This window comes from Macrotis lagotis, chromosome 6, assembly GCF_037893015.1.
Source record: "Macrotis lagotis isolate mMagLag1 chromosome 6, bilby.v1.9.chrom.fasta, whole genome shotgun sequence".
Taxonomy (NCBI): domain Eukaryota; kingdom Metazoa; phylum Chordata; class Mammalia; order Peramelemorphia; family Peramelidae; genus Macrotis; species Macrotis lagotis.
This window is the reverse complement of record NC_133663.1, coordinates 177,773,822-177,800,877: the sequence shown is the minus strand read 5'-3', so window position 1 is coordinate 177,800,877 and position 27,056 is coordinate 177,773,822. Positions and strand designations below refer to the sequence as shown.

Here is a 27,056-nt window from a genome sequence, read left to right as displayed (position 1 = left end):
CTTCAGTCAAATTCGGCTACCTGGCTCCCTCCTTTCAGTCCTCTTCCTTTTTTCCTCCCGTTTCTCTTCCTATATGTTCTCTGCCCAAAGCTACACCCACTTGGCCATTTGGACCCAGATTGGTTCAAAACAACTGAAACAGCAATTGTTTTTGTATGGACCAGAAACCTCAAGAGTGTTCTTTCAGATTGATTTTGCTTCTCTTCTTTCTCACTAGTCATAATCACTGATACATTGAGGATCTTACCCTCAACAACTTTTTTCTTTCCTTCTTTTTTGGGAAGTAGTCATTCTTGGCTTCTTTGCCACACCTCTTATCTAATCTTAATCACTGAATAGGCTTTGGCTCATTCAAACTGTGACCTGGGAAAGACCTAGCTTTAAAAAGCCAAAGTCTCCCATTGTATCCAGAGCTACCTCTGGTAGTCCTGATTCACATCTGGCCACCAGAACTGTATGGCTCTGGTGCAGAAAGTGAGGATGGTGACTTTGCACAGCACCTCCTCACTTAATTCCAACTCACTTGCATGTCATAGCAATGCCTTCCTGATATCATAACCTTCTTTGAGAACAAAGGAAAAACAACAATAGCGGCTGCGGCAGCAGCATAGGCTTGGAGTCAGAACTTGGAGAAATATCTACTTAAGGTCACCCAACTAGGTCTTCTGATGCCACCTAGTGGTCTAATTGTTACCACTTTTGAAAACAGAATACATACTGGTTAAACGGAAAAGTTTAAAACATTGTATACCTACGTAAACTAAAACTTTACTTATAAAAATTTATATCAAGTTAGTTAAATGCCAATCGTAATTTTATTGACAACAGTAGAATCAATAAAATTGGATTGTTAATAAGGCATATCTTTAAAATCCAATGAGAAACAGTCTATTATTACTATAGATTAGTAAAAATATAAATGAAATTAAGTAGTAAAGATGAAAAAAAATAGCAGATAATATGACTTAAAACAGTGATTTTGGTCTTCTTTAACAACTACAGACAAACATCTTTGGTAAGTAATAGAAGTACCCCACTGCAGGCAAGTTCCAATTACCTGGCTCCCCTCCCTCCAATCCTATTCCTTTTTTCCCTCCCTTTCTCCTCCTATACATGGTCTGCCTAAAGCAACACCCACTTGGTCTTTTGGGCCCAGATTGGTTCAAAGCAATTTAAATAGCAATCGTTTCTGTTTGGACCAGAAACCTCGAGGGTCTTCTCCTTCCAGATTGATTTTGCTAATATTTATAAATAAATAAAATTCTCTGCTATCAAATGCCTCAACACAACACAAGGGTGTTAATAATTTTAGGAAGAGTTGATAAAAGTCCAATAACTGCTTAAAAATCAATTCATATGAAAAATAGATACCTGCAATAATGAAGAAAAACTATGATACATCATTTAGGAAACTGAGGTGAAGATTACTGATCAATAAAACAGTCCCCTTAATAAATGGAATGAATGTATATCACATTAATTAGCAGAAATGTATTCTTTTTATTCCATGCTCAATGACATTTCTTTTTATTATAGTTTAAATTATTATTAAGCAACTACCTATAATGTAAAAATTTCCTTTAGAAGATCATCTTTATAACCTTGAATACTTTCAGTGAAGGTATCCAAGATTACAGTAGGGCTGATGAAAGTATCACTATTCAATCACAGTTTTGGATGCTTCTCTCTCCTATCACACTTCAGTTAAATTAAGATTGAGATTCAACATTCTCTCAATATATATTTTTTTTTTCAGCCAAAGGATTGAAAATTTGTTAAACCATGCCACACAGGCATCTGAAATGGAGAAACAGATGTGTTTCCCCAAAAAAGTTAGAGATGGAATACATTATCTATTTTTCCTATTAATTTCATAGAAGAAAATCAAGAAATTTATGTATTAATTAATTATAATTAATGATTTCATCAATTCAAATGATAAATCATTGGCTATCAATAAATTAAAAAGGTAACTTGCCATCAAAGAAATTTTCTTCAGTAATAAGCCCTTCTGAACAAAAATTTGGGAATATTCTTAGTTCATTTTGAGTTAATAATAATCTAAGCACTCTGTATTTGATTATCTGATCCTAAATCCAAAGTGAATGGTTCAGGTCATCATGGAAGAAGTAAACCATAATCAAATCTGGAAAATTTATTAGCTAAAAAAGGTGTTAGTATATAAATTCCTTGTGGTCAGAGTCTATTTTTAATCTTCACTTTTTTTAAATTCCCTCCCTCAAAACCCAAGACTACTCTAGGTCTTTAAGACTTTTTTTTTTAAAAAGTACCTGCTAAACAATAAACATTTTAAGGTCAAAACTAGGCAACAATGATGAGGAAGAATGGAAAACTGTAAATAATTAAGATACTTTCTTAATTGTCCTACACATTACTTAATCATCCATGACTTACAAATAGGAAATGGATTGTATAAAGAGTTAACTTTCTATTAGTTGTATAAAATGCAGAACAAAGTTTCCCAAAGACACAATATAAAACATTCCTCTAGACAAAGTCACAAGTCTTAACCAGTAATATAGAAATATTTTGTTTCTAATAAAAATATTATAAATAGTAAAAAATAAAAAGAATAAAAGGTAATAAACAGAATTTCTAAATGGATATTTATATTGATGTTTGAGAAAAGGTATAGGTATTAGATCTGTGATTTCAGTGATCAAGGTCTTCAGTAAATAGAGAGGTTGGGTCTGGATTCGGGAAGGCCTGCATTCAAATCAGATCTCAGAGACTTACTAGCTATGTCATCCTGTTTGCCTTAATCCACTAGAGAAGGAAATGGCAAAGTACTCTAGTACCTTTGCCAAGAAAAATCTCATGATTGTATGATCCAAGGGATCACAAAGTTGGACATGACTGAACAACAAAGCTAACTGTATACAAAGTGCTAATAGTATACAAACTATTGTTATTGTATAGGGTCACTGATGATTATTTTCTTAGGCACTGCTGGGCCTAGAATCCCAAGGCAACCTATATATGGCAAAGAACAATAAAACCAAGCATACCCTTTGACCCAGTAATACAATACCAGGTCTATATCCAGAAGAAATCATAAAAAATGGGGTAAGTCACACATGTTCCAAAATATCTTTTTGTAGTGGCAAGGAATTGGAAATAGAGGGGATGTCCATCATTTGGGGAATGGTTGAATAAGTTGTGGTGTACATAAATGTTATGAAATCTATTGTTCTACAAGAAACCATGAATGATTGCACTCTATGAGGCATGGATGAATTACAGGATCTGATGCTGAATGAAGAGAGCAGAACCAAGAGAACATTGTATACATTAACAACAACATTGTGAGATGATCAGCCCTGATGGATGCTGGTCCTTTAAGCAGAGGGCTTGGATCATAATAGGAGATTAATAATAATGGGAGACCAGCTATGGACAATGCTATCTCCATTCAGAGGAAGAAAAACAAAACCCCCAAAAACCCTACAGAATCTGAATACTACACTGATTTGTTAAAAATTTCTCTTATATATTTCTTTACTATCTCATGGATTTCTTTCTTTTTCATTAATCCTAATTCCTCATACTGAAAATGACTATTCTTTAAACATGCTAGAGATTAATGTGTATGTACAATATTCACCTGATTGTTCACAGTGGAGGGGAGGGGAGTAGGAAGGGAGGGTGAAAGGAAAACATATACCTTAAAAATATGCAAATGCATGTGGATGGATGCATGTTGAAAAACTTTCATAAGATGTATTTAGAAAAATAAAATGTCAATTTAAAAAAATTATCTTAATCAGTTAACAACCACTAACATTGAAGCAAGGCCCTCCACCAGCAAAAACATTGTTACTCACTTAAGACTCAGTTGATTATCAGAATTTTTTTTAAGGAATAAAGTATTTTTAATTAAGGTTAAAAAAAAGTTAAGGTTTGAACTTGATTTTTTGATTCAGATTCACTATGCACTTCAGCAGGTGCCAGACTCATAGCGCCATACATGAATCCCCCTAATAAATAAAAATACAATAAATCATAGATTATTACAATTTAAAACAAATATGTGGCTCACAAGGATCGTATTATAGATTAATGACCACAATTTCTATTTGATTTTAATACCACTACACTACAGTGCCATATTGTGTCTCTTGGGAAAAGAGGATTTTGTTACAGGATAGAGAAAGCAGAACTGAGTCTGATTTCTGGATATAGAAGCAGTTTGGGGGGGGGGGGGGATTTTCCTGAGGAAAAAAATCTCCTCAGCATTGAATTAAACTAGGTGTTATTTTAAGTGAAGTTGGAGAAGATAATCAAGGTCAAAAGAACATCTTTCAGAACTCATCACCTTTACTTCAAAATACAACTCTCAAGATTCTTTAATAAGTGTTGATGACAATATTTTAAAATATATTGCTGCTTGGTACTCTATCTGTGATTTCACTGATCTAGGTGGTTTGGTGAGTAGAGAGGTTGGGCCTGGAGTCAGGAAGACCCGAGTTCAAATCATCTCAGGGACTTATTCACCCTAAACCTCAGTCATTCTTGTTCCCTTACGCCCTCAGATCATATATACAATCAGTTGCCAAATCTTGTTCCCACCTCCAAAGCACTGATCTCACAACTGTGCCCTTCTCTCCAGCCTCAGATTCTCAACATTAACAGAATGGACTAATAAAATATACTAACTGACCTTTATAGCTCTAGTCTCTCATCATTTCAATCAAACCTTCACTCACCTGTCAAAGTGATTTTCTTAAAACAAAGATCTGATCATGCCATTTTCCCCCAGTCATTCTCTGGAAGCAAATAAACCACCTGTGTTTTACCTTGAAATTCCTTCTCAATCTGGCTTCAATCTATCTTTTCAGCTTTAATACATGACTCCCCTTCAAAAACTATAGTCTAGTCAATAAGGCCATATTATTCACTATCACACATGACACTACATTTTCTGGATCATAGAAGTTTATTAAGTGCTAGGGAGAACCTTAAAGGTCATTCTCTTATTTTACAAATGAGGAAACTGAGACCTAGAGGTGTTAAAAGATTTGACAAAAGTCCAACAGGTAAAGCCAGAAAGAGTGGTAGAATAAGGAATGGAAACTGAAGTTCCATCCTTAGAGCACTATTTCCACATTCAAGGCTCTTTCCTCTGTACCAATTTGCCTCTTAAAGGATTTCACACAAATTTTCCCCATCGATAAATTTATTTTGTATGTATCACTATATGTACATCATTTTATTTCACCTCCTTTAATTCCTCCACAGAATGTAAACTCCTTCAGGGTATATAGCACAATATATAATAAGAGTAGACTCTGGAATAAGTAATACATGAAAATTTTGCCTCTGATATCTATTAGTTGTTTAAGTCTGAACAAATAATCTTTTGAGTGTTCTCAGTGTTCTCATATATTTAATGAGAGAGTTGTTTCTAAGGTCCTCTCTTTTTCACTTTGTGATCCCAACACATGGTATAGTATCTGGCATACGGAAGGTTCTTAATAACTTTTTAGAGATAAGTTGATCACTATTAAAGCGACAACAGAGGGGCGGCTAGCTGGCGTAGTGGATAAAGCACCAGCCTTGGAGTCAGGAGTACCTGGGTTCAAATCCGGCCTCAGACACTTAATAATTACCCAGCTGTGTGGCCTTGGGCAAGCCACTTAACCCCATTTGCCTTGCAAAAAAAAAAAAACCTTAAAAAAAAAGAGAGAGACAATAGAAAGGGGAAAAGACTGAATCTGGGGGAAGACAGTGTAGTTCCAATAGTCAGGGGCCACCTTAGAAAGGTGGCATGCTACAGTGGAAAGGATACTAGTCCCAGGATTTCTGTTCAAATCTCAGCTGTGTCTCCTTTATACAAATCCCTTCACCTCATGGGGCCTCAATTTTGCCATCTATAAAATGCCAGCATTGGCATACAAAACCATTCCAACTCTTATGTCTACAATCCAAAGATCTCTTAGGTAAGTCCAGATCTCTTATGTAGGTCACAAACTCCTCTGGTGTTATGCAGTCATTTTCAGTTGTGTCTATTTCTTCCTGACCCCACTTGAGATTTTCTTGGTAAAGATAATGGAGTGATTTGCCATATCCTTCTCCATTTCATTTTAAAGATGAAAAAACTGACAACAAAGTGAAGTCAATCCCCAAAGTCACTCAATTAGTATTGAGGCCTTGCACTACTACTATATCCACTGAGCTACCTAGCTGCCCCTCGAACTCAGGTGAATGATGAATTAATATAATTATATATATAATTATATTGCCTATATTATAATTATATATAATTAATATAAACAAGCATATATAACTACTATGTACTCACACATACATTTACATATAATACATGTTAATGTTAAAAATATATATAATCTCTCATTGTAATAAAGTCTCTGGGTCAAAAAAAACCCACAAATATTTAATAGTTGTGTGACTGAGCAAGTCACTTATGCTCAATTTGTCAAGAGTTTTTTCAACAGTATTGGGGATAATATCAATCTCTGCCTCCTAAGGTTGTTATGAGGATCAAATGCAGTGTTTGTGACATAGTAAATACTATCTAAGTCTAAGCTATTATTATGAATATTGTTTTGGCTAATACCATAGGATCTAGCACAGTGCCTGGCAGAGCAGAGGCTAGATAAATACTTATTGCCTTCCCTTTACCAAATAGTCATATAGTCATATACACATGAAATATATACACATATCTATACACACACACATACACATTGTACTCATATGTACTAGACTGAGAAATTCCAGTTATGCCACCTGCTCTCTAAGTAGTTATCTGTGTGCAAATCACTTCACCTCACTGGCTCTTAGTTTTGCCATCTATAAAATGACAGCACTGTCCTACACAGTCATTTCAACTCCAGACAATAGCTACTTACTTATGCATGAATACATGTATAAGCAATGATCATATAACTACTGTTTATTGTACATAGTTATAGCATAATTGAATCAATTCAGAAGTCCTTAGAAATGACTAACTATAAGGTACATTCTCTTGTGCAAATTAAAAATGTGGAAGCTAACATATAAATAAACCATCACTAATTATCCACACAAGGATTATACTTAATTTTGTTTAAATCATTTTAATGATCTTGACTGTGTGCTTGAATTAAATCTAGCCCTAAACCCAAAAATGTCACGAAGAAAAACCATAATCTGTCTGAAAAAAAATCCAATTAAAAAGTCAGATAACATCAGTTAAAACATAAGTTCCTTGAGAGCAAAGCATTTTTCATTTTTTTTAAATTCCTATGTCTCACCTCAAACACCAAAACCCAGTATATTTTCTTGTCTTCATGAAGGTAATGATTTAACATTCAACAGTTAAGAAATGAGATAAGATTGCACGTAATACAAAGAGACTGCTAAGAGATTCAAGGGAGAATGGAATGGGGGCTGCGGAATAGGGAAATTCATGGAAAGATGGCATTTAAGTTGGCACTTAAATGTCTAGTACTTCTGTCTAGCTTCAAAGAAAAAAATACAAACTCCTCAGCTTTGCACCTTTTAAAACTATTCACAATCTAAGATCCCCACAACTTGCCCTAAGATTTATTTCACATCACTCCTCCTCACAAATTCTATGTACCAGCCCCTTGCTGGGTTCTTTCAAGTCTCAGCTACTAGGGAACTCCACCATCAACACATGTCTGATCCTTCAGCCAGGTTATATCACCTCATGTCTATAATCACTTGCCTTCTCATTTTCACTCCATGAATTCCCTCCCTTACTTACAGCAAAATGAGCCTTTCATGAACTTCCCTTTTGCTGGTACTCTCTCATGGCTGAAATGTCTTTGTATGTATTATCTGTGTTATTTATCCGCCCAGCAGAGTTTGTTCTTTAAGGACAAGAGTTTTTCACATTTTTGTCTCTAGACCCCAATACCTAGCAGAGATCCCAAATCTGTGTTTGCTGAATTTTATGACAATACTATTTCAAATAATAGCTGAACATGGTAATCAAAGGAAAATCTGTCTCTTAAACACTTTGCAGCTGGATTTTCAACATTATCATTTTACTGAAATTGGGGAGCAGTTACTAATGATATCTTGAGTGTTAAAACTCATGGACTTTTCTTAAGACTACCTCCTTCTCAATTTCTGTAACTTCTAACACTGTCAATCACCCTCTTTTCCTAGATATTTTATTCTCTTCAGGTTTTCACTACACTGTTCTCTCCTAGTTGGCCTCTAATGATGGTTCCATTGCTTTTACCCTTGCTGGACCTTCATCCACATCACACCCACTGAGAGTGGGGGTCCCCAAGGCTCTAGCCCCAGTCTAGTTGTTCTCTTCTTCCTCTATAGTCTTTCACTTGGTGATCTCATAAGTTCCCATGGTTTCAATTATTACCTCAGATGACTCTAAGATCTACTTATCCAGTCCTAACTTCTCTCCTGACCTCCAGTCTTGCATTTTCAGCTCCCTTTGACATTTTAAACTCAACTACTCCCTTATCTCCCCAAATCCTCCTTTCTTCCTCCCTTCCTTATTACTGCCAGGGCTACCACCAACCTCCTTGTCATAAAGACTCACAACTTGGGTATCATCCTTGATTTCTCACTCTCATTTATTTCCCATTTCCAATCAGTTGCTAATTTCTATTACTTCTACCTTTCTAACATTTTTCTGATACAGTGGCCACCAACAGTACAGATCTTTATCACTGTTTCAATAACTGATGGTTGAACTCCCTGTCGTAAGTCTCTCACTACAATTCATCCACCAAACTGTCAAAGTAATCTTAAAGCATAAATCTGACTATGGCACTTCCCTATTCAAATAATCTCCAATGATTATCACCTCCAGGATCAAATATAAAAGCATCTAGTTGAGCATTCATATTCATAACCTGGCCAATACCTACTTTTCTGATGTTATCACACATTACTTCCCTCTCCACCTTCATTATACTCTTCAATCCACAGTTATTTCTCCCCTTGCTGTACACAACATCCATCTCCCAACTCTGGCATTTTCACCAGATTTCTTCTAATGCCTGAAATTCCCTCCTCATCTCTGCCCCCCTAGCTTCCCTTGGGTTCTTTCAAGTCTCAGCTAAAATCCCAACTTTTGCCAAGAAGCCCTTCCAGTGTATCATGCAAATGTCTTGTTTGTACAGTTGTTTTCATGTAGTCTCCTCTATTAAAATGTGTGCTCCTGGAGAGCAAGGACTATCTTTTGCTGTGTGTGTGTGTGTGTGTGTGTGTTTGTGTTTAGCTTATGAAGTAGAAGAGCTTGCTAGTACTGTATTTGATACTAAGCTATGCGCTAAATGCTAGATCTCTGACTAGGTAGTACCACTGACAGAAATGAAAGGGAATCAGAAGGAAAGGGAGATAGTTTTAGACCCTTTGAATCTCAGATCCTGATAGATAGACCACCCATGAGAAATCCAAACTCATACACTTACTTAGCTGTGTGACCATAGACAAGTCATTTAACCTCTGCCAGGCTCAGTTTTCTCACTTTTAGAATAAGGGTAACAATAGCACCTCTCTTCCAGTGTTGTTGTGAAGATCAAATGAAATAACACATGTAAAGTCCTTTGCAAACCTTCAAGGGTCAGATAAATGCTAGTTATTAAGGATCTAGTGACCAAGATGCAGATCTGATATTTGATAATAGGACAGGGACGGAGATAAGAGTCCCTTAATACAGAGTACACAAACATTAAAAAAGGAGAGAAGGAACTATTAAAGAGGTGGAGAAACACACACAGCCCAATAGGGACAGCTTGTAGTGTGTATTGGGCAAAGAACATTAACTTTAATTATAATTGGTTTGCTTTATAATTCTATGTATATTATTTTATGCTTTTAAAAAATTTGGAAAAGGGGTCCAAAGGTGACACCTAAAAGAAGGTAAGAATTCTTAATCTCCAGTGTTCCTAATGAAATCAACTCATGAAAGCTTAAATCATTAGTGCCAAAAGGATGTCAGGGGTCATTCCTCCAGCCCTCTCATTTTCACAGGTAAGGAAAATGAGGGGTTTTTTGGGGGAGGAAGGGCTGTGTTGCCTGAAGTTACACAAATAAATCTTTCAATACTCTCCCTCTTAGTCTATCTTTAACCAAACACTATTGTTTTTCCCTCAGACTCGGGTCAAATCCCACCTTCTTTAAAAGGCCTAAGATTACCTCCATTTCCCCACCCCTTAAATAGCTGGGATATGTATATAATTGTTTGCCTGTAGTGTCCCCTACTAGTATACAAGCTCTAGAAGAGACCAGGAAGTTTTTTTTTAACTTGTTTGTATCCAAAGCTTACAACACAACTTTTCACACATAACAGTTACTAAATGACAAAAAAAGGGGCCTTACTGCTACTTCGATAATAAAATCTCCTTGAATAAATACGAAACATATGCCGTATTTATAAGCAATATTATGCTCTGCTGTAAGGTGACGATTAGGAAGAATTAGGACGCTGTCGAAATTTTTATTCGTGTCCTCCATTTAAAATGTTTGATATTTTGTCTTCACTTCAATCCAATTCCCATCTTCACCTGGCCCGCTCAGTATCGAAGCAGACGCAATTCACAGCACGCCAAAAAGCTAGCAGCCTTTCCCGGGACCCTACCTCACGGCTGACGGGGGGACGAGGAAAGGACTTGCAGGGCGTTCGCGGATGGAACTGGCGCCCGAGCCCTGAAGTTTCGGGCCCGGAGCGCGCCGGCAGGCAGCTCGGAAGGCGACGAGTCACGATAACAAAACCCCCTTCTTTTCCAAAAAAATGGCTTTTCAGCTACTAGGCGAGAGGAGGGCGCCAGGCTCCTGCCCCGCAGACCCCACCGGCGGGCCCTCCTCGCAGCCGGCCGCGGGGGCGGGAGCTTATTTCCCTTTAAGGCGGCCTCGGAGAAAAGTAAGCCCGGGCGGCCCCGACGCCGCCGCTTCCGGGGCCGCCGCCGGCACCTGTTGCAGGCCCCGCCCCCGCGGCGCGGAGGCGACCCCGGCCCCCCCCCGCCCGCCCCCAGCCCCACTCACTCAGACACGCTCCTCGGCCGCGCAGGCAGCGGCGGACGCTCCCCCGGGCAGCGCGCAGCAGCCCCGACCGCCGCTTCTTCCGGCCTTCTTCATCCTCCTCCGCCTCCGCCTCCTCGCCTCGAGCCGCCGCCACCGCCGCCACCTCCTCCCCCGGAGCTCCTACGGCGCCGCTTCCACTTCCGGCCCACGCTGCGCGTGTGTCACCTGCGAGTGTCGCCCCGCCCTCTCACGTCCCCGACTCCGCCCCCACCCCCACCCCCGCCGCCTCGGGGAACCGCGGCGGCCAAAGCCGGCAACCTGCCTGCGCACCTGGGCATGCGCGGTGGAGTCAAACTCCGGGAGGGGCGGGGTCAGAGTGGGGGTAGGGGGTGGGCCTCCGTCCCCGGTTCCGGGATCTGGACGGTGGCCGCGGAGGAAAGAAAGCCCTTCGGGGCAGAAGCGGGGGCGGGCATGAAAGAGCTTAGCATGCTGGGAGTTAAAAGCCCAAGATTCCGACTGCGCAGGCGTCCGACGGTGACGTCATAGACAAGCTGGTGAGTTCGCGCAATATTTTATCCCATTAAGGTAGCAGGTTGATTTTTCCAGCTTTCCCCGGAGCCCCAGGAAGAGTTCCTCTGAGAAACCGTGCTTGAGTCCAGCCTTGGAATGAGGAGTATTGAGTTCAAATCCGGCCTAGCTGTGTGGCCTTGGGCAAGCCACTTAACCCCATTGTCTAGCAAAAACCTAAAAATCAGCAAGAGCCCTCAGCCGGGTGGGTTTCTCTGGCCTCTTCGTTATCATCTCCCTGATGTCTCAATCTCGCATCCCTATTGGTCACCCAATAAAGGTTCTATGTTATTTTGTTTTTAATTGAGCCTTTATGAATTAACCACAGAATGTGTCAAAAACAGGTTTTCGTTAATTTAGAGAGCTGAGAAAATAGCTAGGCATGGGGGGCAAGGGGGGAAGGTTTCGGTAAAGAAGGGTTTTAAATCGCTTTATTTGGTTTGGAAGAGAAGAAAATTAATGGAAACGGTTCTGGACTGGGAGCCAGATGATGTATTCATGTTTATTCATTTATATGAACTTTATGGTCTCTAAAGCATTTTTCTTAAAAGAGACCTGGAAAATTGAAGTTGTAACTTTTATGCAAACAGATTTCTATCAAGTAACAAAGAAGAGATTAGATTTTGAATCTAAGTGTTCCTCTCATTATACCCACCTCGGTCTCTCGAGCTTTCATTCTACTCCCAGTTTTGTCACTTATTATGACTTTGGACAAGACATTGAACTTTTCTTGGACTAAATTATTCCAAAGTTTCTTCCAGTTGTACAATTCTATGAGTCCTTTTCATCCTAATTAAGGAGGAAAACTCTTCCCCAGGTTCAATACAGTAAATTTTACCTCCAGGCTGAGGTTTGACTATCATATGGTAAAACTAAATTTTAAAAAAATCTAAAGAGAATTTTAGATGTGGAAGGAATCTTAGACATTAGAAACTCAGAAAAATTGAAGATGAGCTTCATAAAGGGAAATTGATTGCACAGTGGAGTTACTGATAATATTCAGACTATAATCTCAATTTCTTCTTTAGAATTTTTTCTTTTGCTTGAGAGTGCTGCCTCAGTTCTCCATTTTAAAGTATCAATTTTTAACTCTTACAGCTTTCTCTGATCTCTCTAGTTGTTAGGACTCTCCCCATCCCCATATTTCATTTAACTATGGAACCTTATTTATTCATTTAAATGCAAATATATACACTAAATATAATTTATGTATATCTGTACACATATTTAAATATATCTATGTAATGTGTATAGACATATGTGTGTATACATTTAAGTATGTTTCTGTACATATATTCCTAAAAATAGATATATATGTTGAGATACTCAGTGTAATATAAGCCCTTTAAGGAAAGAATTTTTATTTTGTATTTAAGTTCCCAGTTCCATTTTGTATTAGTAAACCCTCCCCATAAATGGAATGAATGCAAAGCTGTTTATTGAAGGAAAAATGGACTGAGTATGAGCAGATTCCAGCCCCGGGTAGCAGGAAGAGTAAGTCTTTTTATAGGGTATGGGATATAGGAGGCAGGGTGGTATGGTTTTCATAGAGACCAGGAGTCATTTGGGGTCTCCATGGAGGATGTTTTGTTTGGGGATCACCAGGGTATGACTGGGAGTTGTTTGAAATTTCTGTGGAGTTTAAATGGATTTGTGTCCTTAGGGTAATCAATAGGGTCTACTGGTAAAAAGGAAGTCAATCCTGAATCCAACACTTTGTCATAAGTAGGAACTTAATAAATGTTTATCGAATTGAATTCTCCTGTTTCTTCATTTTATTTTATTTTATTGTTGATTTATTTTTGAAGCCATCAAGATTTTTATTATCAGACAGGTTAACACTCTAGGAAAATGCTCAAAATGAACATTTTCTGAATAGTATTATCAAAAGCTCAATGGATCCAAACTCAAAATAATAGATCCCCCCTGTTACTTATAAAGTAGTACATGACACAATTAAGGGAAACAATACAGAACACATAGAGAAGCTTTTATTATCAAGAGACTAATAATCTCTTCTATTTGATTAAAAGTTGTTTCTGGATAAGCAAAAGATTGAACTGAAGTTTCCGAAATGAAAAATTGGTGGCATCTTGAATATTTATATCATGCAAAAACAAAATTCTTTTCCTTATATTACTATATCATTTAGGAATCAAAATAACCCTGTGAACTGATGTCAGGATTTTAGTTAAGTGCCAGAAAGAGGATTCAAACACAGTTCTTTCTTTCTTTCTCTCCTTGTCTGTATCTTCTCGGTCACATCAGCTTGATTACTTACTTCTTGTTAGAGTGGGTTGGGACATTTGTGACAAGTCGATTGTGTTACAGAGAGGGCACTAGAATTGGAAACTGTGCCTCGTTACATCTTTCAAAATATTCTATATGACTTGATCATGAATTGAATGAGTGAATTAAAAAGCATTTATTAAGCGATCACTGTGTGCCAAGCCGAGGGACAAATAAAAAAAAAAAATGACAGTCTCTGCTCTCAGAAAACTCACTCGTCTGCTGGCAGTTTCAGTTACAGCCTGAATGGAAAAGCCCCATGGTATCAAGCAGGCTGCAAACATGAAGGCACATGTGAAGCCCCGGGGGGACCTTAAAGCATTAGTAGCCACTCGTGGGTTCTGCTTTGGAGGGCCAGGAATTCTTTGTAGCCACCCGTCAGTGTCCCGGTAAGTCACCCCTGTGGCGGGGGAGTGACGTGTCGGGGTGTCGCAGGGTCGAGGGTGAGAGGAAGAGCAGAGACCCCCTGGCTTGGCACACACACGCACACGCACACGCATGCACGCGCACACACACACACACACACACACAGTGATCGCTTAATAAATGCTTTGGAATTCACTCATTCAATTCATGATTAAGTCATATAGAATATTTTGAAAGACGCGGCAGAGATCTCTTTCTCTGTCTCGTTGATTATGGAGTGAAGCATAAAAGAAGCAGATATGGGCTCACCAAAGGTTTTTGCCACTCTCGCTGAGGGCATCTACTGCAGAGTCCAAACGGATGGGGATGGTGATGCCCTTCAGAGGTGAATCTGGAACTCCCTAATCAGATTCAAAATCATTCAAGAGAGTTTGGCTTAACGGTGAGCTGAATTAAAACAAAACTAAGGAGGAAGGTCTTGTGAATCAAGCGAGCCCTAACACATCATCCCAGCGGAGGCTGAGCCGGGGAGGGACGAGTCCGTGCCGCTTGGTTCCTAGCCCCGAGACCGCGGGCATTTCACGCATCTCCCCTCCTGGTCGGGGGAAGGGGGGCCGGCGTGGCGCGGGACGGGTCCTGCCCGGCCCCCCAGGACTCAGAGCCCAGGGGCGCCAGGGTGGGCTGCGTGCGAGCCCCGCGCATGCGCAGCGGCTCCGCCGCGGCGGGGCAGGCGCTTCCTCGCGACTGCGCCTGCGCGGGGCTTCTGCGCCGCCGCCGGCGGTGAGCCCAGCGCTGTGTGTGCCAAGCGGAGCCGCGACCCCCGAGGTACCCGCGGAGCCCGGGACCCCCCCCGCGGAGGTGCCCGCGGAGCCCGGGACCCCCCCCAGGTGCCCGCGGAGCCGGGACCCCCCCGGGACCCCCCCAGGTGCCCGCGGAGCCCGGGACCCCCCCGAGATACCCGCGGAGCCGCGACCCCCGAGGTGCCCGCGGAGCCCGGGACCCCCCCAGGTGCCCGCGGAGCCGTGACCCCCGAGGTGCCTGCGGAGCCCGGGACCCCCGGGGTGCCCGCGGAGGACCACCCCGAGGTACCCGCGGAGCCGCGACCCCCGAGGTACCTGCGGAGCCCGGGACCCCCCCCAGGTGCCCGCGGAGCCCGGGACCCCCCCCCCAGGTGCCTGCGGAGTCCGGAACCCCCGGGGTGCCCGCGGAGGACCCCCCGAGGTACCCGCGGAGCCCGGGACCCCCGGGGTGCCCGCGGAGCCGCGACCCCCGAGGTGCCCGTGGAGCCCGGGACCCCCCCCAGGTGCCCGCGGAGGACCACCCCGAGGTACCCGCGGAGCCCGGGACCCCCCCCAGGTATTCGCGGAGCCGCGACCCCCGAGGTGCCCGCGGAGCCCGGGGTGCCCGCGGAGCCAGGCGCAGTGAGGCGGCGGGGGTGCGGGTCCCCCTTTCTCTGCTTGGCCAAGGGGGCCCCGGGCCTGAGCCGGGCGGTCGCCCACGCCCGCTGGGTAGGGAGTGGGCCGGGCCGGGGCTGGCCGCAGGGTCGGGGGTCAGGCGGGCCCAGGGCCGGGGCGGGGGCTCCCCGAGGCCATCTGGGCCCCTCAGGAGGACCCCCTGGCGCGGACGGGCGGGCCGTGGGGGAGGTGACCTTGGCCGAGGCGCTTCACCCGGGCTGCCTCCGGGACGGGCCAGCCCCAGGCTTCCTGATCCCCGCCCGGCTGGCCACCCCACCCGTTGCTGGGGAGGAGAAAGTCAGGCTGGTGACTTAGCCCCGCATCCTCTCACTCAAATCCAGTTCACAAATAAAGGAAAAAAATATATTGTTTATTTATTAATTTTTTAGATTTTTCAAGGCAACGGGGTTAAGTGGCTTGCCCAAGGCCACACAGCTAGGTAATTATTAAGTGTCTGACACGGATTTCAACTCAGGTACTCCTGACTCCAGGGCCGGTGCTCTGTCCCCTGTGCCACTTAGCCTACATTGTAAACATTAGCCTTGAAATCCCTACTTTATCATTGTGAATATGAAATTGCGTTCCCTTCCCATATCCTTGCCCCCCATCTTAGTTGCTTTTACTTCTATAATAAATGAATCCTCCATATATGGAGCTGGATGAATCCTTGTCCCTGCGGTGGGTTCTTGTCCTTCATCAAGGAAGAGGACCAAAATGACATCACTGGGTCAGAGACAGGGGACACTGTGTCCAACTGTGTCCAGGCAAACAGGTGAACATCTGGGGTGGCTACTTTAAACTTAAGCATCACGTTTCCTTTGAGTTGCTTCTGTTCTGCCTTGCACATACAGTAGCACAGCATCCTCTCTGATGAGGGTAGGCTATGCTGGGCTATCCTGTGCCAATGTCTCTGATGCTGCACAATCAATTAATACCAGAGTTTTTAAGAGACTTTCAGGGTGTTCCTCTATCTGACCCCACTGTGAGTACTTGCCCTATGTGTCCTAACAGTAAATGTTTTACAAGAATTTCATCCAATTACCCAGCATTTTCTCCCTAGATCTCTTGACTTAAGTGTATCCATGAACCACAACAGCTTTCTGCATTGTTTATTATTCTTGATACTTGACCAACCTTGACCATACCTTTTCTGTCCTATATCATTTTGATATTACACTTTAGACTATTGTGGATGTTCAGTTCTTTATTAACATGCCTTTGCTTGGTTTACATTCAACCAATAAGGTATCAAACTATGTTTCTAGACCTTCCTCATTAGTTTTATTTTAATTCAGTTCATAGTTAAGCCAAACTCTTGAATCTTTAATCTTTTTTTTTAATCTTTTTTTTTAAGGTTTTTTGCACAGCAAATGGGGTTAAAGTGGCTAGGTAATTATCAAGTGTCTGAGGGCAGATTTGAACCCAGGTACTCCTGACTCCAGAGCGGTGCTTTATCCACTGCATCACTTAGTGGCCCCTAAGCCAAACTCTTTTGAATGATTTTGAATCTGACTAGGGAGTTCCAGATTTACCTCTTAAGGGCATCACCATACATAGGGAATCCTTTTCTGTTTGGACTTTGCAGTAGATACCTTCAGTGATAGTGGCAAAAACCTTTGGTGAGCATATATCTGCTGCTTTTATGCTTCACTCAATAATCAATGAGATAGCAAAGATATCTCTGTTACATCTTTCAAAATATTCTATATGATGTAATGCTTAATTGAATGAGTGAATTAAAATGCATTTATTAAGTGATCACTGTATGCTAAACTAAGCCAATCTGTGTTAAGCCCAGGGACATAAAAAAAAAAGGCGGTCTCTACTCTCAGATAACTCATACACATATATATATTGGCAGGTTCAGTTGCAGGCTAAATGGAAAAGTCCCATGGTATTAAGGATGAAATAGAAAATCAGATAGTTGTCCTTGTTGGAAGATATCTTTTAAGGCAATATTTTGTAATACCAAATAAGATGTTTCTTTAAAACCAACAAGCCTTAAATTCAACAATTTCTGCAGATATAGCTTATTATTTGCAAAAGCTATCATGTTTATTCATCAATTTATGTCCTTAATAATTAAAGATTTTCAAAGTGATCAGAAACTAGGCACAGATGTCAGTGATCATTTTCGGGTAGTAATTGTGATTTTTGCTAAGTATTTGGCATTTTCCCCTTATATGTTTTGGAGATTAATTCCTCAGTGCCATTAAAGTTTCACTGTCTTTACTATGAACCACTTTTATGCTTTCTTGCTTTAATCTAACTGTTCTTCCCATCTTTAATGCCATTTTTTTTACAGCAAATTGAGAGTTTTACAGCAAATATAAAGGCCAAGTGTGATGGCATTGATTTGGCATTGATTGAGAGAGTAACTTATTGAAGTAATCTGGACACATTTTTTCACTTTTATGTTTATCAAGTTTATTCCTTCAAGTTTCATATTTAAATGCCCTTGGGGTGGTTGCTTAATTGAGTTCTTCATCAGGCTTTTATAAACATATTTTTTTCCTCTTCATGACCCTTTGATGTATTTTGGAAAAATACTTCTTAAAGTCTTTTGCCCTTTCCTTCCCTGAGATCATACAAATAGAATTATATTCTAAAACTCTTCTCAATTGCTATTGTCTTCAATTGTCATCTCATTTTTATTAATATAGATAGCAAGTGTTTGTTGGCAAAAGTTTTTGCATTCTTTAAGTCTCTTTTTACAAGAATTTGTTTACATTGAGTAAAATATCTTCAGAGATGGTAATAATCTATGTTGATGTTTGTTCTTTTCGTATTTTCCCTTAGCGATAGGGATCAATGTCTTGTTGAAATAGGTCAGGTTGAAACCATTTTAATTAAATATCATATCTTCTCTTTTTATTCTTATTTGATATTAATTTCCATCTTTACTGTGACAGTTGGGGGGTCTGACTTTATAAAGAATAGCTGATTTAGAAATTACTCTAGAATCGTTAACCAGGTGTTTCCTGTCTGTTAAGAGATAATTCATTTCCTTTTTTTGTTTGTTTTTGGTAATGTTACTTGGTGTTCAACATGTCTGTTGCTTCCCAGCTCTCTGCTTATAAAATATTGTTGACATATAGGGCGGCTAGGTGGCGCAGTGGATAGAGCACCAGCCCTGGAGTCAGGAGTACCTGAGTTCAAATCTGGCCTCAGACACTTAATAATTACCTAGCTGTGTGACCTTGGGCAAGCCACTTAACCACATTTGCCTTGCAAAATCCTAAAAAAAAAAAGAAAAAAAGACTTCTATGTAAGATATATTTGATTACTTTTGTCTCTTTCTTTTCCGAGTTATATTTTGCAACATTTTTTCTACTACCCTCTTCTTTGCCATTAGAGGGATAAGGAATAATGGGACATTGGAGGGTATCCCTGAATATTAAGACAAAGATTAATTTTACTCAGAAGGTATTATTAAGTTTTCAAAGAATTTCTCTTTTTCCTTCTCTGAACAGATGTAGGCATATAAGCTGCAATTGTTTTCTTGTTTGTCCTTTTGGAAGTACTTTTCATAAACACTAGATTGTGAAATTTCAAAATAACATAAGTAATGTTTCTTGTTGTGTAATATTTCTTGTTGTCTCTGATGAATGTCTATTATGTAGTCTTCAGAAATTTCCTACATTGATAATTTCCAGTTGTTCCAAAACACTCTTATTATATTTTCCAAGTGAGGCAGTAAGTAGTGCATTGGAAAGAGCCCTGGCATTAAGATCATTAGATCTGGGTTCGTATTTGCTCTGCTGCTCACTACCAATATGACTTGGTTCAAGTCACAATGCCTTAATTTTCTTATCTGTAAAATGACGGTGTTGAACTAGAAGTCTTTGAATTTCCTTTAAAGTCTAGGATCCTCTGCTAGATCCTTTGCTAGACACTGAGAATGTTATATTTTATCAGGAGTATAAGTAATAACTTATACATAGATAAGTAAATGCAAAAAAAAATTCAAAAATAATTTCTGATGTAAAACAGTCTAGCAACTGTACCTGGGATTAGGCATTTTCCTACAGGAGATGATATTTGAAGTGAGTTTTAAGGATACCAGGGATTCTTGAGGGTGGAGATGAGACGAAAGTATATTTTGGGTGTAGAGGATTGCCTCTGCAAAGGCATGAAGATAGAATGTCATATATAAAGAATAACATGTAGATTGATTTCATAGAACATAGTAAAGGAAGGATAGTAATGTAGAGTAAACCTAGAAAGGGAGGTTAAAGTTAGTATTGGCTGGGGTTTTTTTTTGGGGGGGGGGGTCTATTGAAGAGAAATGAGGAACTTCTTTAGCAGAAGAATGATATATAGTCATATTTGTGATTTAGGAATGTTGGTTTGGAGAGTAGCGAGTCTTGATTTAGGAAAACCTGTTAGGTTTCAGAAGACTCCAGGAAAAAGATTTTGAATTTTTGAACTCTGGTAGTGACTGTGTGAGTGAGAGAGAATAGTATTAATGTTGTAAAACATATCAGTGAACTTGAATCAATGTGACATGGCACTTGACTGGAGCTGAAGAGCAAGGGATAGAGAAAAGTCAAAGGTAACTTCAAGGTTGTAAACTCAGTGATTGGAAGGAGGGCATGAAAAAAATGAGTTCTGTTTTTGGATATGTTGAGTTACGATGAATGAATGGAAGGAGGGATGAAAAAGTATTTGATAAAGCAGTCACTTTTGTACTCAACACTAAACTAAGGATTAAGGATACAAATACAAAAGACAAGGTGAACCCTGTCATTAAGGAGCTAACATTCTAATATAATGAAACAACATATTTATGGAAGTGGTATCCAGGTAGGAGTATTTTGGAAAGTTACAGGGATGGTAAATAGAAGCCAGCCAAACTCCCCTTCTTGCAGTCTTTAATACAAGCATTTCACTTCCTCCAGTTTTTCCTTTATATAGTCTGTCCTTCATACCTAGCATGCTCTTCATCCTCTTTTAGACTCTCTCATGGCTTTCAAAGCTCAATTCAAATGTTGAGTCCTCTTTGAAGCCTTTCCAGATTTGTTTGTTTTTCTCAATCTCCCACAAATTCAGCCTGTATTTCTTTTGCATTTATCTTGTATATACTCATATATACATACTGTTTCCCCCTGCAGAATATAAGCTTCTTGAGAAAGGAGAGAATTTAATTTTTGTAATTCTACCACAAGTGCCTAGCATATAATAAGTGCTTAACATTTGTTGATTAGTAGACTTGAAAGCAGTTTTTAACATTATGTAAAATATCTTGGTCAGAGAATCAAAGGTTTCTTACAAAATAGGAAAATAGAAGACTGCCTAATGACTGACTTTGAAAGAATGTTACAATTTGGAGTATCCTAAGAAGAAAAATAACTGAACAAAGCATATAAAATCAGCTATAGTGTAAAAGACCAATGACATGTGACTATAACACTATCAAAATATATAAAATCACCTTACCTACCAATCCTGCTGATAATCTTAAATCTAGCTATATATATACATATACATATATATATATATATATATATATATATATGTATATATGCATTTGTTTATGATGTTAGAATTGGGGCAAAACACTTGATGATATAGGCAAATTTGACTTGAATGGCTTGAGTGTTAAGGATAATAAGATAGCTCAAGTGATTTTATATACTCATATATGAATTTATAATGAACATATAACTTGCTTTTATCTTCTTAAATGTGTTTATTTTTGTTCCCATAGGTAATTCGAGAGATTTGTTGGTTGTGTAATGGCCACTTCACAAGCTTTACGAACAGTAGCATCACAGGTGCCATTTGCAGATTTGTGTTCAACTTTAGAACGAATACAGAAATGTAAGTCCCGTCCAGAAAAAACCAAATACTTCAAGGAATTTTTAGATTCATGGAGGAAGTTTCATGATGCTCTTCATAAAAATGAAAAAGAAGTCACAGATTCTTTTTACCCAGCCATGAGACTTATTCTACCACAACTGGAACGAGAGCGGATGGCCTATGGAATTAAAGAAACTATGTTTGCTAAGCTTTATATAGAGCTACTTAATTTACCAAAAGAAGGAAAAGATGCTCAGAAACTTTTAAACTATAGAACACCAACTGGAATCCGAGGAGATGCTGGAGACTTTGCAACGATTGCATACTTTGTGTTGAAGCCCCGGTGTCCAAAGCAAGGGAGCTTAACCATACAGCAAGTCAATGATATTTTAAACTTGATTGCTAGCAACAATTCAGCCAATAGAAAGGATCAGGTAAAGAAAAACCTGCTTCAACTCATAACTCAGAGTTCGGCTCTTGAACAGAAGTGGCTTATCCGAATGATTATAAAGGACTTAAAACTGGGTGTTAGCCAACAAACTATATTTTCTCTTTTTCATAGAGATGCTGCTGAGTTGCATAGTGTTACCACTGATCTAGAAAAAGTCTGCAGGGAACTTCATGATCCTTTGGTTGGACTCAGTGATATTTCAATCACATTATTTTCTGCTTTTAAACCGATGCTGGCTGCTGTGGCAGATATTCAGCGGATCGAAAAAGACATGAAACATCAGAGTTTCTACATAGAGACAAAGCTAGATGGTGAACGTATGCAAATGCACAAAGATGGAGATGTATATAAGTTCTTTTCTCGAAATGGATACGATTACACTGAACAGTTTGGTGACTCTTCCCTTAAAGGTTCTTTAACACCGTTTATTCATAATGCTTTTAAAATAAACATACAAAACTGTATTCTTGATGGTGAGATGATGGCTTATAATCCCAACACACAAACATTCATGCAGAAGGGAAGTAAGTTTGATATTAAAAGAATGGTAGAAGATTCTGAACTACTGACATGTTACTGTGTTTTTGATATATTAATGGTCAATAATAAAAAATTGGGGCATGAGACCCTGAGAAAAAGGTATGAAATTATTGCTAGTGTCTTTACACCAATAAAAGGTAGATTAGAAGTGGTACAGAAAACAGAGGCTAACACAAAAAAAGAAGTCATTGATGCCTTAAATGAAGCAATAGATAAACGTGAGGAGGGAATTGTGATTAAAGATCCACTTTCCATTTACAAACCAGATAAACGTGGTGAAGGATGGTTAAAAATTAAGCCAGAATATATAAATAGTTTAATGGACGAACTAGATATTTTAATTGTTGGTGGTTATTGGGGTAAAGGCTCAAGAGGAGGAATGATGTCCCATTTTCTCTGTGCAGTAGCAGAAACACCCCCTCCTGGTGAAAAGCCATCTGTGTTTCATACTCTTTGTCGTGTTGGTTCTGGATACACTATGAAAGAACTCTATGATCTTGGTTTGAAATTATCCAAACACTGGAGACCTTTCCATAGAAGAGCTCCACCAAATAGCATCTTATGTGGTACAGAGAAACCAGAGGTTTATATTGAGCCTTGTAATTCTGTCATTGTTCAAATTAAAGCAGCAGAAATTGTCAGCAGTGATATGTATAAAACTGATTGTACGCTCCGATTCCCTCGAATTGAAAAGATAAGAGAAGATAAAGAGTGGTATGAGTGCATGACTGTGGATGAATTAGAAAACCTTAGAGGAAAAGCATCTGGAAAGCTTGCTTCTAAACATCTCTATATAGGTGGTGATGATGAAGAACCACAGGAAAAAAAACGGAAAGCTGTTAAGGTTAAGAAAGCCATTAGAATCATTGAACACTTAAAAGCTCCTGATCTTTCTAACGTAAACAAAATTTCTAATGTGTTTGAAGATGTGGAATTTTGTGTTATGACTGGAACAGAAAGCCATTCAAAGCCTGACCTAGAGAATCGCATTGCAGAATTGGGTGGCTTTATTGTACAGAACCCTAGCCCAGATACATATTGTGTAGTTGCAGGTACTGAGAATGTGAGAGTGAAAAATATCATCTCTTCAAACAAGCATGATGTTGTCAAGGCAGAGTGGCTTTTAGAGTGTTTTAAGGCCAAAGAATGTGTTCCATGGCAGCCTCATTTTATGATTCATATGTGTCCATCTACAAAAGAACATTTTGCCCGTGAATATGATTGCTATGGTGACAGTTACTTTACTGATACAGATTTGATACAACTGAAGGAAGTGTTCTCAAGAATTAAAAATGTTAAGGAAAGTAGCCCTAAAAAAATGTCTTCAGTAATTGCAGATTTAGAATATCGTTATTCTTGGAACAACTGCCCTCTTAGTATGTTCCGACACTGTGTCATATATGTGGATATGTATGCTGTTATTAGTGACCAAACTACACAAATCCAGGGAAACAGGCTATCCATTAAAGCCCTGGAGCTTCGATTTCATGGAGCAAAAGTCCTTTCATGTTTAGAAGAGGGAGTCTCCCATGTAATCATTGGGGAGGATTATAGTCGTGTTCAGGAATTTAAAACTTTTCGTAGAACTTTTAAGAAAAAGTATAAAATAATACAAGAACTTTGGGTGACTGATTCTTTGAGAAAGGGTGAGTTGCAGGAAGAAAATCATTACTTGATATGAAACTAGCTTTCCAGACAATCAAAGCCCTTCATTTTGCCCAAGAGATTCATTGAAGTAGGTAGCTACCATATGCAATATATTTTTAAAATTTACAAGATGCTTTACTCTGTACTTTCAGAGAATTATTAGGTGTAGCAAAACAATTTTAATTTTTCAGAAATTTAAAGGTAACTGGATGATTAAAAGCTGAAGGAGTAAATTTCTTTTTTTAATAATTTTTTATGCCAAGAGAAGATAATTACTGTTTGTGAAGCAAAGTGATTATAGAATATAGCTCAAGAGAACTAGAAGTTTTAATAAATAAAGTAACAGTAAGATATGCTTTCAAACATTTGAAATAATAAGTAAATGACAGAACTCTTTTTTATTGATGCTTTTAAATACCCTACTTTGGAACCAGCACATATCTCACATATGAAGGAGTGTAATGCTACCAAACATCCTAATTCTAAATTGTTGTTCATAAAGTCTTTGATACAGTAAGAAAGTAATATACTTCTACAGGTGTTAATTTTAAGTTGACACTAAAATAGCATTAATAAATTAGCAATGAGATCTTTAGGTAAAATAAGATAAGTTGAGCTAGATGTAATTAAAATTGAAATCTAGATAATAATATTAATCATATCCAATTTTAAACAAAAGTTTTATATATTTTTATTTACGTTTTAGATCCAAAATTGTACGCAGATTGGTTCTTCTAGAATTAATCAGATGAAAAATTCTTGTAACTTTATAGAAAAATAAGCTATTTTACTTGTCATTCTATTTTAAAAACATTCATACTTAAAATACATAAAGGGAGAATTATTTGTTTTTAAATTATATAATCTATTTAATATTTTGAATATTGTTTTACAAAGTCCACTTTAATAATACAAGGTGGAAATTCAGTTTAAAAATCAGTAGATGGTAATGATAGATGTCTCATAAATGTTTTAGAAATGACGAGAATGCTGTGTGTATTTTTGTTGTATGTATTTAAATAAAGTATGTGCACTTTATAGAAAAATCTTGTTGATATTTTGATTTAAAATGATGCCTTAATTCAGAGTAATCATTATACTTTAGGTAATCACATATATTGCTGTCTTGAACAAAATATTTAAGTAAATCTTCCTAATTCCAACTTTTCATGTCCTTTATGTTCAAGTTTATTCAGTTCAGCAAATATTTATTGCCCACCACCATGTTAATTCTGAGGAAAATGGAAGGATAAATAAAATGTTAGCATTAACATTGATCGAAGAACTTTCATTCTAGTCAGAAAGATGAGGCACATATAAATGACCATAAATTAAAATGTGAGTGGCTTAGAGAAGAGATTACTTTTGATTAGGAAAATGGAAGGAGTCATTAAGTCAGAGGTCACCTGAATTCTGCCTCAGGGAATTTCAACAGTTAAAGATAGGGGAAATATATTTCTGGCATAGTGTGCTGTGGTCAAAGACTTCTCATAGAAGTAGGTAAGGGAGTAAGGAATTGACCTCAAAAGTGTATGAGTAGACTGGAACATATAAATCAAGGGGAATATATAAATCAAGGGGAATAGTGTAAGAGAAGTATAGAGTGGTAGTTTGGAACTTAATTTTGAAACACTGAATTCCATTATGAGCTATATTTAAAGGGTTCACAAATAGACTAAAGAAGGTTTACATGTGGTGAAAGAACTGGGGTCAATTGAGATTCTTTCCCTAACTTCTTAAAGTAGAAAAAAAGACAGTAATTGTCTAAAGGAACTTACATTCTAATGTGGGAAAGGTATTATATTAAAGGTAACTGAGGGGTGGCTAGGTGGCACAGTGAATAGAGCACCAGCCCTGGAGTCAGGAGTACCTGAGTTCAAATCCAACCTCAAACACTTAATAATTAGCTAACTGTGTGGCCTTGGGCAAGCCACTTAAACCCATTAGCCTTGCAAAATCCTAAAGGTAACTGAAAATGGGAAAGTGAGGAAAAGGTACCCAGCATAGGAGATGGGTCAGAGAGCATCAAGGAGAAGAATGAAAATGTCTTTGGCTTGATTCTCCTTAAATTGGAGGTTTCTTCAATATTTTTATCAATGACTTGAATGGAGCCATACTTGGCAGGCTTTTCAAATTTATAGATGACTGAGAGGGATAATACATTGGATATCAGAACTGGAATCCAAAAAGATTTTTACAAACTAGAATGATGAAATAATTTTATTAAAATTTAATAAAGAAAATATAAATTCCATATATTTGGGTTTAAAAAATAATTGTATAAGAACAGTATGAGAAAGATATATCTAAAATTTTAAAAAAATCTTACAGATTTTAATAGACTACAATATCACATATTACATGCAATCAAAAAGTCAAATATACTCTTGGCTTACATTACTAAAATAAACAGAAAGGGATAACTAAGTGGTGAAGTGGATTGAGTACCAGCCTTGGAGTCAGAGGACCTGATTTCAAATTTGACCTCAGCTGATAACTTGCTATCTGTGTTGATCTTGGGCAAGTCACTTAATCCCATTGCCTCACAAAGCCTAAATGAATAAATAAATAAATAGGTAGGTAGATAGATAACTAAATAAAAAAGGAGAGATGATACAAGTCCAGAGTACAGATTTTTGTAAAGAATACAACTTGAATAAGTGTTTAGTCACATTATAGGATGCCCCATTATAGGAAGGGTTTTGACGATTTGGCCTATCTCCAGAGGAGGGTAACCAGAACAGGACATTTATGAAATCATGTCACATACAGTTCAATTCAATCATCTGAGTATATCTATTCCAGAAGAGATTGAGGGAGAACATAGCTATCTTCAAACACTTGAAAGATCATTTATCCATGTATTAAGTATTTTTCTTTGTGATAGGAGGTAAGCACCCAGAGACAAAAACAAAATAATCACATAGAAAGTTTTAAAGTTTGCAAAGCAG

The 27,056-nt window shown here is 38.7% G+C and overlaps 2 protein-coding genes across 13 annotated transcripts in view; one reads left to right on the top strand and one right to left on the bottom strand.

Annotated features, from left to right (window-relative positions):
• The window catches only part of ABHD13 (abhydrolase domain containing 13), a 65,301-nt gene extending 54,120 nt beyond the window's left edge, over window positions 1-11,181 (bottom strand). Inside the window, exons 1-2 of one of the 8 annotated variants that reach the window (XM_074192015.1) lie at window positions 8,240-10,933; window positions 7,281-7,385 (exon numbers count right to left, since the gene is read on the bottom strand). The gene's annotated coding sequence lies outside the window, so the exon portion shown is untranslated. The other 7 variants (XR_012469545.1, XM_074192019.1, XM_074192020.1 and 4 more) reach the window with 7 other exon arrangements.
• Window positions 11,182-11,430: 249 nt separating this feature from the next.
• Window positions 11,431-24,262, top strand: LIG4 (DNA ligase 4). 5 transcript variants are annotated; one of them, XM_074192013.1, is made up of 2 exons: window positions 11,431-11,543; window positions 21,376-24,262. In XM_074192013.1, exon 2 carries the CDS (start codon window positions 21,404-21,406, stop codon window positions 24,137-24,139), a length of 2,736 nt encoding a protein of 911 aa, XP_074048114.1. In that variant the 5' UTR covers window positions 11,431-11,543; window positions 21,376-21,403; the 3' UTR covers window positions 24,140-24,262. The 5 variants fall into 5 exon arrangements, with proteins under 5 accessions (XP_074048114.1, XP_074048110.1, XP_074048113.1 ...); XM_074192009.1 differs by lacking the exon at window positions 11,431-11,543 and adding an exon at window positions 14,965-15,036; XM_074192012.1 differs by lacking the exon at window positions 11,431-11,543 and adding an exon at window positions 15,278-15,322.
• The last annotated feature ends 2,794 nt before the right edge of the window (window positions 24,263-27,056 follow it).